Raw genomic sequence first — 12870 nt, 5'->3', positions numbered from 1 at the left:
ACGCAATTGCAGAGCCTCCAGAGGCCAAATCGAGATCTGTACTGCATCGCCATGCGCCTCCCAAATTCTGTAACAATGCGGAGGGCTCTGTATAGCTTTGCATTGACATGATTAATTGATGGTAGGTGGGGGTGGTACATCCTGTAGAAAACACAAACTCACTTCATTGACAAAAGCTCTGCACTGCTCCGCGAAGCGTAAGAAATATGAATGCCCCGACTTCTGCGGATGCTGTATCACCGTAAATGCTGCATGGCCAATGTAGATGTTGGGTTGACCATGTGCCCAGATGCTCAATGCACTTCTCTCTCCAGACTGAGCTCTCTCCAGCCAATTTCTGCACATTCATTGTTTCAAAACTTCATTGTGTGAATTGTTTGCGTTTGATTGTTAGGGTATATTGTTAGGGAACACCGTCTGGTGTTCAACCTTCCCAAGTTCTCTCACGTCACCCCGCTCCTCCGCTCTCTCCACTGGCTTCCAGTTGAAGCTCGCATCCGCTACAAGACCATGGTGCTTGCCTACGGAGCTGTGAGGGGAACGGCACCTCAGTACCTTCAGGCTCTGATCAGGCCCTACACCCAAACAAGGGCACTGCGTTCATCCACCTCTGGCCTGCTCGCCTCCCTACCACTGAGGAAGTACAGTTCCCGCTCAGCCCAGTCAAAACTGTTCGCTGCTCTGGCACCCCAATGGTGGAACAAACTCCCTCACGACGCCAGGACAGCGGAGTCAATCACCACCTTCCGGAGACACCTGAAACCCCACCTCTTCAAGGAATACCTAGGATAGGATAAAGTAATCCTTCTGACCCCCCCCCCCCCCCTTAAAAGATTTAGATGCACTATTGTAAAGTGGTTGTTCCACTGGATGTCATAAGGTGAATGCACCAATTTGTAAGTCGCTCTGGATAAGAGCGTCTGCTAAATGACTTAAATGTAAATGTAAATGTATATCAATTTCCCCATTACATACAGTGCATTCGGAAAGTATTCAGACCCCTTGACTTTTTCCACATTTTGTTACGTTACAGCCTTATTCTAAAATTGAGTAAATTGTTTTTTTTTTACTCATTAATCTACAGACAATACCCCATAATGACAAAGCAAAAACAAGTATTCAGACCCTTTACTCAATACTTTGTTGAAGCACCTTTGGCAGCGATTACAGCGTCGCGTCTTCTTGGGTATGACGCTACAAGCTTGGCACACCTGTATTCGGGGAGTTTCTCCCATTCTTCTCTGCAGATCCTCTCAAGCTCTGTCAGGTTGGATGGGGAGTGTTGCTGCACAGTTATTTTCAAGTCTCTATGTTCGACATGAGAAACAGACGCCTCACAAGTCCTCAACTGCCAGCTTCATTAAATAGTACCCTCAAAACACCAGTCTCAAAGTCAACAGTGAAGCGGGATGCTGTCCAGTTTGCGTTGTTCTGTGAATGGAGTAGTACACAGCGTTGTACGAGATCTTCAGTTTCTTGGAAATGTCTTGCATGGAATAGCCTTCATTTCTCAGAACAAGAATAGACTGACGAGTTTCAGAAGAAAGTTCTTTGTTTCTGGACATTTTGAGCCTGTAATCAAACCCACAAATGCTGATGCTCCAGATATTCAACTAGTCTAAAAGAAGTTGTATTGCTTCTTTAAACAGAACAACTGTTTTCAGCTGTGCTAACATAATTGCAAAAGGGTTTTCTAATTATCAATTTGCCTTTTAAAATTATTAACTTGGATTAGCTAATACAACGTGACATTGGAACACAGGAGTGATGGTTGCTGATAATGGGCCTCTGTACTCCTATGTAGATATTCAATGTTTAAAAATCAGCCGTTCCCAGCTACAATAGTCATTTACAACATTAACAATGTCTAAACTGTATTTCTGATCAATGTTATGTTATTTTAATTGACAAAAAAATTGCTTTTCTTTCAAAAACAACGACATTTCTAAGTGACCCCACATTTTTGAACGGTAGTGTGTACGTTTTCCGACCCATATCTCTTGCCGGTGCATATCTCTTGCCGGCGCCACAGTGTCTTAATGTAAGCATGATTGCGTTCCGACCCCAGTGCAGCTCAGTGTAAACATTTTAACGGTAGGGTCGGTATCTTCTGGCAACAGAAGTATTTACATTCAAGTTGGTAACAGCTATGTTCTGAGCTACCTTCATGATTGCGGCCCAAACTTGGCACTGTTGGCCCGTTGTAGTGTCTCACTCTTTCTCTTGGTGCTCCATCTATCTACACTGAGCATATCCAACATTAGGAACACCTTCCTAATATTGAGTTGCACCCCCTTTTGCCCTCAGAACAGTCTCAATTCGCCGGGACATTGGCTCTACAAGGTGTTGAACCCGCTCCATGAAGGACATAACTCTACCATTCCAATTTACAATATCATTTTAGAACAAAATACCCTTTTCAAACATCTTTCCCATAAATACAGGTATTTTATCAACCAGCACATTTGAGTTCAGCCATAATATTTGTTCTATCTTTTCAGGGGGGAAGAAATTGAAATTGTAGCCAGCTCTGCAATGCTTGTTTGAAAAAGAGAGATACTTTGAAAAAAGTATCATTTTCAATTAATCAAAAATGAGACATGGCAATCTGCACAAAGGCGAAAAGGCCATTTTTAAACAATGGATGAGCTTTTCTTAGTAATCTACTTTAGAACCATTTAGGGTTCAAATAAAACTTTTGAATGAGTGAACCTTTTAGAGAGAGGTTTAGTGCTTTTATATTTAATAATCTCAACCCACCCAATTCATATTCATTATATAGATAGGCACGTTTTATTTTGTCTGGTTTAGCGTCCCAGATAAAGCAAAATATTGTTTGCTCATATGATTTGAAAAACGAATCATCAGGAGTAGGCAGCGCCATAAGTAAGTGGGTAAACTGAGATATGACTAGGGAGTTAATCAGGGCAATTTTTTCCATAAATAGACAGGTATTTACCTCTCCATGGTTGCAGGATCTTGTCTATTTTTACAAATGTTCTATTAAAATTCATTGTGGACAGCTTATTTATATCTTTTGTGATATGAATACCGAGTATGTCTACTTCACCATCAGCCCATTTTATAGGTAAACTGCAAGGTAATGTAAGTAATTTTTTAAGGATCCAATACGTAATATTGTACACTTATCATAATTAGGTTTTAGTCCAGAGAGTACAGAAAAGTTATCTAGATCTTCAATGAGACATTGCAGGTGTTCTTCATGGTTTGTATACTCAGTGTATATCGACTGAATGAGTGCTGCTTTGTTCGGTATATCAAAACGTTCAGTGGTGATAAGTAAAACAAATTAAACAGGCTTTCAAAAGCCTGCGAAAAAAATTCTCTCAAAAAAGCTACTGGCTACTATCTGTATCAAAGACAGGTTTGAAAACTCGATGGACAAAGATAACTTCCTGTTGAGGCTTTTCGGCTTCTTCTGTGGCGTTTAAGAGCTGACGCCTCCTACTGTACGGTTTAGGGAGTGGCATTTATTGCTAGAAAGGAACCATTTGTATTGCCTCAAATACACTGCTCAAAAAAATAAAGGGAACACTTAAACAACACAATGTAACTCCAAGTCAATCACACTTCTGTGAAATCAAACTGTCCACTTAGGAAGCAACACTGATTGACAATAAATTTCACATGCTGTTGTGCAAATGGAATAGACAAAAGGTGGAAATTATAGGCAATTAGCAAGACACCCCCAATAAAGGAGTGATTCTGCAGGTGGTGACCACAGACCACTTCTCAGTTCCTATGCTTCCTGGCTGATGTTTTGGTCACTTTTGAATGCTGGCGGTGCTCTCACTCTAGTGGTAGCATGAGACGGAGTCTACAACCCACACAAGTGGCTCAGGTAGTGCAGCTCATGCAGGATGGCACATCAATGCGAGCTGTGGCAAGAAGGTCTGCTGTGTCTGTCAGCGTAGTGTCCAGAGCATGGAGGCGCTACCAGGAGACAGGCCAGTACATCAGGAGACGTGGAGGAGTCCGTAGGAGGGCAACAACCCAGCAGCAGGACCGCTACCTCCGCCTTTGTGCAAGGAGGGGCACTGCCAGAGCCCTGCAAAATGACCTCCAGCAGGCCACAAATGTGCATGTGTCTGCTCAAACGGTCAGAAACAGACTCCATGAGGGTGGTATGAGGGCCCGACGTCCACAGGTGGGGGTTGTGCTTACAGCCCAACACCGTGCAGGACGTTTGGCATTTGCCAGAGAACACCAAGAGTGGCAAATTCGCCACTGGCGCGCTGTGCTCTTCACAGATGAAACAGGTTCACACTGAGCACATGAGCACATGTGACAGACTTGACAGAGTCTGGAGACGCCGTGGAGAACGTTCTGCTGCCTGCAACATCCTCCAGCATGACTGGTTTGGCGGTGGGTCAGTCATGGTGTGGGGTGGCATTTCTTTGTGGGGCCGCACAGCCCTCCATGTGCTCGCCAGAGGTAGCCTGACTGCCATTAGGTACCGAGATGAGATCCTCAGAGCCCTTGTGAGACCATATGCTGACACATGCACATTTGTGGCCTGCTGGAGGTCCTTTTGCAGGGCTCTGGCAGTGCCCCTCCTTGCACAAAGGCGGAGGTAGCGGTCCTGCTGCTGGGTTGTTGCCCTCCTACGGACTCCTCCACATCTCCTGATGTACTGGCCTGTCTCCTGGTAGCGCCTCCATGCTCTGGACACTACGCTGACAGACACAGCAAACCTTCTTGCCACAGCTCGCATTGATGTGCCATCCTGCATGAGCTGCACTACCTGAGCCACTTGTGTGGGTTGTAGACTCCGTCTCATGCTACCACTAGAGTGAGAGCACCGCCAGCATTCAAAAGTGACCAAAACATCAGCCAGGAAGCATAGGAACTGAGAAGTGGTCTGTGGTCACCACCTGCAGAATCACTCCTTTATTGGGGGTGTCTTGCTAATTGCCTATAATTTCCACCTTTTGTCTATTCCATTTGCACAACAGCATGTGAAATTTATTGTCAATCAGTGTTGCTTCCTAAGTGGACAGTTTGATTTCACAGAAGTGTGATTGACTTGGAGTTACATTGTGTTGTTTAAGTGTTCCCTTTACTTTTTTGAGCAGTGTATATAGTGTATTAAATCAATGGCAAAAATGGAGACTATTTTTGGCCATAATCAATAATAATTGATCTACTTAAACTGTAAATGATTAGGTGTATCACTTTTGTGTGTCATCCTCAATGATTGTAAATGCATTATGCCCACATGTGTGGCTGTATTGTCTTATTAAATTGGCAAATAAGTCTAATCAAATTAAAATCACAACAAATGTAAGGTATTTATAGAAACAACAAAAACAGTTTGCATCCTCAGGCTGGCTGTGGTTAGCTGGAAGGTGTCAGGCCGAATTTGAGATTAGAGAAATTCCTTGCTATTGTCTTTCAAATTAGCTCATGGCTAGATGGCTTGATGGCTTGGCTAGTGGAGGCAAAATGCTCGAGACGCAAAAGTGGCCTGCCAAGGGTTTCTAGTGGTCCTATGAGTAGGGGCTACCCGCCAGAGATGGAAATCACATCTTGAACGGCAAACTCCATTCGCCCGCTGGCGGTAGGAATTTATAGCCTTGGGTGTAAGGCAGCAAACGGCAAGTGGGAGGACATTTTTTGCGATCAGCGGAGTGAGCGCATGCCGTACTGAGAAAGAGAAGCAGGGGGAAAAAATAGAAAGAGAGGAAGGGGCGGTTTTGGGAAGAGATTACATTATTGCCATGTGTTATCATTTCCAAATGATGCTTGCAACATCGACACACCAAAGCCTTTGTCCCAGTGCCAAAAGCGCATCATGGAGGAACGTTGCTGCTCGAAGAAATCTGAATCAAGAGCCATGCCGGATGGTTAGGCTAGTTAGAACCCTCTGTGTTTGTCCCTATAAAGCTGCACACTGGCTTATCTGCTCAAACACAGGACAGATGTCAGATGTGGGGAGAAACCGGGCTTCTCGCTGGCACTAGAAAGTAGTAAGCTCAAGCTTGAGAATATGAGTAATACAAAATGCCTGGCCTGGTTAGTTTGGTATGCTAAGAAATGCATTGCATGCATACTGTGTCTTTCCCATGTGTCTTAAATCCAAGCGTTTGAAAAGTGATGCAATGATGATGAATGCAGAATGTAAAGCCTCAGTGGCAGACAGACCACAGCCTATAGTCTGATGGAGGATCACTGTGTCAGGCCAGTGACAGTCAGACAGCTGATCATCTCCTCTCCCCTTTCCTCTCCTCTCCCACACAGTGTGGTCTGTTTGTTGATCTTGCCTGGCAGACTAAAACCAAACCTGTTTTTCCAGGAGGGAGTTAATGGTCTGAATTTGGTCTGGTGTTCTGTTCTTTTTCGTCATGGATCTGGTTCTGGAGGAAGCTCTGCAGAAGGGTCACTAGCTGGCACAGCCACAAAGTCATAAAATCTAATTTTAAACTTAACCCTAACCTTAACCACAACGCTAACCCTAATGCCTAACCCTAACAATATAGCTCATTTTGACTTTGCAGCTGGACTATCCAAGGGGAAATTGCTCAGTTCTGCCTCCAGGAAAAGACTCATTACAATAAACGCCAACCTGCTGTTTGGTCTATCTGTTCCACATTAAGAAATGGAATGGAATGGTTAGAATGGGCCCAGTACCATCATTGAATGCCTGAGCATTTGTGTTTTGTTCGGAATAGTTCCTAGTTTATTCCTACTGTTCTCTGCCAGTGGTCGGTCTCAGTGCTCTGTACCATTCTTCTAAAGTACAGTGGTACAGGTTTTTGTAACAAACTAGCACTAGGATATGATAAAGCATCATGTTGTACAACTAATATCAGAGCACAACTTTTTAGTGCCTGCAAGTCTACTGTTCTATCCCAGCGTTACATCCCATGCAGTGTTCTATCTGTGTTAAACTCTGCCAGATTCATGTGACTGAGCGTCCAGAGTCCAGCTGCTGTGTGACCACAGAGATTTGGTTTGCTCTGCAAGGGACCCCGACTACAGCACACTGACTACACATTGGCTACACAGCTCCTTTCTCTGCAGAACCTAGTCTTTTACCAGGCCATAGCGGCCCCAGACAAGACCAGCCCTAAATCAACCGTGGCCCTGGGGCTGATATGGAAAAAGTGACAGACCAGCCGCCCTAAATCTTACTGCCACTCTGCAGTCAGCTCAGTGCTGTCTCCCTCTGGTTGAGTCCCAAATGGCACTCTATTCCCTATGGAAACTGGTCAAATCTAGTGCAATTTTTACTGCACATAGCTGTAATTCTACTAAGCCCCTACTGCATGTTAGTTAAGACAGATGAGGCCAGCTCTCTGTTGGAGTCCTGATTTGTTGTTAGAGGAACCAATACTTGAGATCGTAGTCAAATGTGCACTACTGTATTTGCTTCGCCATATATTTTTGTTCCTACGCATGACAAGACCATGATAGTTACTCATACTGGAGATACTGGAGTATTCCCAGCAATGAATCACTTACCGGTACCCAACTTATACAGGATTAAACTGTACACTCCCTCTCTTTCACTCATTTCTCATCTCAGCTCTGAATACTTAGTGTATTCCCTTGATTTGTATGGCATCTCTGATCTCTAAGCTTATGTGCGTACAGCATGTGCATGAATCAATCTCAAACTAACCTTCTCCTTCTCTCGCCCTGTAGAAACTGGTGTGCGTATGTGGTTACAAAGACAGTGAGCTGTGTGGTGGAGGATGGAGTGGAGACCTACGCCAAGCCTGACTACCACCCCTGCTCCTGGGGCACACAGTGCTCTCGCACGGTGACGTGAGTATGCTCCTAACACACAAACACACGTACTACCACCTGGTGCCGTATACTTACTCTTACACATTTAGTTTAAACACGTATACCCAGACACCCACTGCATGAATCTGTCTTTGCCCATCTACTGTAGACAGACAGAGGATATAGTGATGAAAGAATGCCAAGGCTGAGGCCAATTGTGTAAGAAAGACCTTTTGGACCTAATGCCTCTAATGTCTGCCAACACACACACTCACCCACGCTGCTTATGGAATGAACAGATTGGAAAGACAGACATGACGACTCGCAAAACTTAACCAATATCTCTGGGAAATCAGGAACTTTTTGACTAATCTGAAGCCCATACTATACAGCATCCCTCTCTCTCTTTTTCTCTTCATCTCCCTTCTCTCCTGTCTTTCTCTATCCTTCTCTTGAATGATTCTAGGCATGGTAGGCTAAGAGCTGTCATACTGTAATTTACATTTGTGTGATGGACAATGCCGTGGCTGTGCAAGCTGAGTCCTGTTGATTGAAGGCCTTCTACTGCCAGAGCCTCTGTCTCTCCCTCTGACACTCTCCCACAGCTGGGTAACAGATGACTGTGTATAAGCCTGAACCATACAGCGCATATACAGGAAAGGAAACAATATATGCCTTTTCACGCACAGGGGGATTAATTGCGAAACATTTATTTCCTTCTCAGTTTAAAGTGGAAAATAAAAAGCAGTTTCTTCTGAACGTGGTCCAAGCAACATGTTGAAATCTGTCTGTGTACGTGTGTAGTGTGTGTGTGTGTCGAGCGCATGTTTGTGGAGTGTGTGTGTGCATGTGTGTTTGTTTATCTTTTCTAGTTGTTTGACAATGCTTTAGGATCTCATTTTGGAGTTTGGCTTCTACTCTCCATTGCAACATACAGTACGTTTGCTACAGCCTGAGGAGTTAATTCAGGAATTTGCATACAGTGGAAGTATTCTCATCCATCAGAGAGGGGAGGGGTCTCCTATGAACTACGGTTATCTGACCAATGAAAACGAAGGATGGTGGTCAGCTTGAGTTTGAATTAGGTTCATGTAAATATTCGGCCACTTGACTTGGGTATTAAGTTTGTTCATACAGTAATTAAGTATGTTTTGGCAGTTATCACAAATGTGTGCTATCAAATGCAGTGCATTCTGTTTCCCCAATCCTGAAATTCTTGTTACTTTTTCCAGATTACATGATTAGGTAAAAGGAGAATGCTACGCATACCTACCATGCTTAAGTCTTTCACAATAGAGAGTGACAGGCATTTCTGATACTGTGTGGAAAGGAGCTGGTGGATTAATTACAAACATGTTAAGGTCTGAATAGTTTCCCTGTAAATGATTTAATCAACGTTGGTATCCGGTGAATACCGGGGTTTAGAGTTACCTCAAAGTGCCTGTCAGGGCAGAAACCAGCGTCTGCTGTTTAAGCTTTGTGTTCATGCCTCCAAGCCCGGGAACGAAATTAAAACCCCAAATTAAATAGAAAACGTAATTAGGCAGAAAATGCCTAGCCTCTGGCTTTGTGGCCTGTAATGACTGAGTTTGGATTGACACATAAACATTCTCCAAACTGAGGCCTTAGACTGAGAGCAGTTTCAAGAGTTCAGAATTGCAGACAGGCCCATTGAAACTCAACTTGTAAGGGAAATTACGGATATTGTATAAACAAAATGAGTGAAGTAGTAAAATAAAACAATGTGTCAAGGCTCTTCAGTTAATGTTTAATGTTATGTTCTGCCAACGACTAGTGGTGTTATGGGGCAAAAGGCAGATGAACAATAAGTTGACAATTACCACATGCGACCAATTATGATTGCATAGCATCAGTTACATGAGCATTTAGCAGACACTCCTCTCTAGTGTGACCCAAAATACGTGCATTCAATTTAGATGGGTGAGACAACCTCATTTCGAACCACTTCACCATTGTTGTCGTTGTTGTCTCTGATTCTCAATAGGTATCGAACATATATGAAGCCGCGGTACAAGGTGGCCTACAAGATGGTGACAGACATGGAGTGGAAATGTTGCCATGGTTACACTGGGGACGAATGTAGCGAGGGGCCGAGTGGAGGGTCTGGGACCCAGATTGCTACAGCCAGACCCCGGCCGAAACCTTCCCGACCGGGTCAGACTGGAACCGGCACAGGACACGGAGGACAGAATGGGGGAGACGGTGGGTGGATGTCTGTTTGTTCTGCTCCTCCTCTATGTCTCCCTCTTCTTCTTCTTCCTACTTCTGTCCTCCTCTATGTCCCCATGCCACTCCTCAAATGGTATACATGATGAATCTATGACTATATACAGTAGATTATATACTGTAATATAATGTGTTTGTGTTCCAGGGCGAGGAGACGGCGACAAGATGCGGCAGCTGGAGGACAAGATCCAGAGCCTGACCAAGGACCTCCATGACCTGCAGTCCACCCTGAGGGGCATGAACGAACGCTTCCAGGAGGAAATGCACAAACCGGGTTTCACCGGTGGCGGCACCAAGACCCCGGCGGACTCAGCCCAGCCCGAGATGAAAGAGACCATCCACAGCATCCAGACCAAACTGGACCAGCTGGACAACCGGACCCAGGCCCACGACAAGACACTGGTCAGCATCAATAACCACCTGGTCAATGGGAATGCTGGCAGGGGGAATGATCTCGGGGGTGGCGCTGGCGGCTCCTCTGGAGGCACCGGTGGGTTTAGTGGCGGGACGCTCAGCACGCTGAAAGAGGAGATCCTGAGAGAGCTGGAGAGGAGGGTATCTCTGTCCTGCTCCTCCTGCCAGTCTGGGGTGGAGGACCTGCGAATGCAGCAGCAGGAGATCAGGGAGAGGATCCAGGTGCTGGAAAAGCAGCTGAACGCAGTGGATGGACGCTACCGCCAGAACCTGGACGGCCTACGCCAGGAGGTCACACGCTCCCAGGGCTGCTGCAACACTGTCACCGACCTCAAGAACAGGGTCACAGATGCAGAGACAAAGATCAGCTCTGTGTCAGAGAACTACAATGTCATCCAGAACCGCCTGGATAAGGAGTTGGGAAGTGGTGGTGGTAGTCATGGCGGCGGAGGTTTCGGAGGAGGTGGCTTTGGACCCGGTGGTGGTGGCTTTGGACCCAATGCTGGCAGCGGGTTACCCAAGGTTATAGAGGACAGGCTGGATAGCCGTCTGAAGGACCTGGAGAGGCGGGTGAACAGCACAGTGCAGCACACAGAAGAGAGCTGCACCTTAATAGAGAACGACTTGAAGGACTACTTCCACCGTGAGCTCGGTGACCTCCGGACTGTGTTCCTGGACCGCTTCGATGCCCAGGGCTACCGCATCGAAGACATAGAGCTGGATGTGGGCATCTTAAAGGACAGAGTGTCGGACCACGACAAGAAGCTGACCCGCCTGGAGAACTCTACGGCACTCCTAGACAAGAGTCTGACTGACTGTGGCTGTGGAGGATTAGGAGGAGGAGCTGGAGGAGTGGTAGAAGGTGGAAGAGGAGATGGAGGAGGAAGAGGAGGAAGTGGAGGAACAGGGGGAACAGGAGGGAGAGGAGATGGAGGAGGAGCAGGGGGAGGGGGAAAAGGAGATGGAGGAGGAAATAAAGGAACTGGAGAAGGATGGGGAGGAGCAGGGGGAGCAGAGGAAACCGGAACTGGAGGAGGTGGAGATGGAGGAAGAGGAGGAACAGGGGGAACCGGAGATCGATGGGGTGGAGCTGGAGGAGACAGAGGAAATGATTACAATGGAGACTCTGTGAAGTCTATCACGTGGAGGGTGGTGGCTAACGAGGACGAGATCCGCCGCTTCGACACACGTATCAAGGACCTGTCCGTCTCAGGCGACTCGCTAATGGACAAGGTGGTGGACCTCAGCCACGACATCCGTAAAATCAAAGCCCTGACCGGAGACAACGGCGAGCACTTCAACCGCATTGTCACAGAGATCGAGACACTGGGTCGTTGCGTGGACGACTGCGACATCTGCGGAAGAGTGGAAGACGAGTTGAAGAAGCTGAAGAACCACACACAGCACACTCTGAACCGCTGGGAGAAGGACATCAACGCCATCCGGACACGGGTGGACTCGGACCAGAGCTCCTGTTCGCAGGTGTGCTCCACCCTGCAGGAGGAGGTGGGAAAACTCCAGGAGGAGGTGGAGAAGTGTAGTGGCCAGTGTAAGATCCGCCTTGTGACCCCAACAACAGGTGGCGGCACTGGAGGAGGCCTGGATGACCCCCAGAAGCCCCTAGATGGCCACAGTGTGATTGGAGGAACGTCTAACAACGGCCACCTCAAGTCCCTGCAGGGCGAGCTGTCCGAGGTCATCCTGACCTTCAGCTCCATTAATGACACACTGAGGGGCCTGGAGCACACAGTGCAGAAACACGGCAGCATCATCACCGACCTGGGCAACACAAAGAACAAGATCATCTCGGAGCTGGACAAGATCCAGCTGGACGTGACCGAGCACATTGAGGAGAGTCGCAACCACCTCGACGGGGTGGATCGTGATGTGCGCCGTTTTGAGAACACCCTGGTGGTGGAGATGGGTGACTGCAAGCGCTCTGGTGACGGCCTGGAGATGAGGCTGTCCAAGATGGAGGGTGTGTGTGGACGGCTGGACGGCATCTCGGACTCGCTCCAGAAGATCAAGGAGGGGCTGAACAAGCATGTGTCGGGCCTGTGGAACTGTGTGAACGGCCTGAACGCCACGGTCATCTCCCACGGAGGGGTCATCAAGAACATCCAGACCACTCAGCTGGACGGGATCCACGGGAAAATCAAGAACCTCAATTCGTCCATCGGCCACATCCTCAAGGAGTTCCAGAACCTCTCGGAACAGGACCTGACCGGTGAGTGTGTTGACTTGACACTATATTCCTTCCCTTTCTCCCAGCTGTTTCAAAAGTGATGATCTAGATCAGGGATTACTAACTCCAGTCCTCGGGTGCCTGATTGGTGACACACTTTCCCCCCAGCCCTATAGCTAACACACCTGAATAAACTAATTGCAATCTAAGCTGAAGACCATGATTATTTGATTATTGGAGTCAGGTGTATTGGCAGGACTGAGGTTGCCTTT

At 46.8% G+C, this 12870-nt stretch overlaps 1 protein-coding gene across 1 annotated transcript in view; it reads left to right on the top strand.

Moving 5' to 3' along the window:
* Positions 1–12870, top strand: part of LOC139553149 (EMILIN-1-A-like) — an 84766-nt gene that overhangs the window by 55022 nt on the left and 16874 nt on the right. Inside the window, exons 2-4 of the mRNA XM_071365119.1 lie at positions 7669–7791; positions 9758–9975; positions 10145–12640. Coding sequence (XP_071221220.1) covers positions 7669–7791; positions 9758–9975; positions 10145–12640 — 2837 coding nt within the window. The remainder of the gene's footprint in view (positions 1–7668; positions 7792–9757; positions 9976–10144; positions 12641–12870) is intronic.

Source organism: Salvelinus alpinus, chromosome 25 (assembly GCF_045679555.1).
Source record: "Salvelinus alpinus chromosome 25, SLU_Salpinus.1, whole genome shotgun sequence".
NCBI lineage: Eukaryota > Metazoa > Chordata > Actinopteri > Salmoniformes > Salmonidae > Salvelinus > Salvelinus alpinus.
This window is presented reverse-complemented; position numbering and strand designations above follow the sequence as displayed.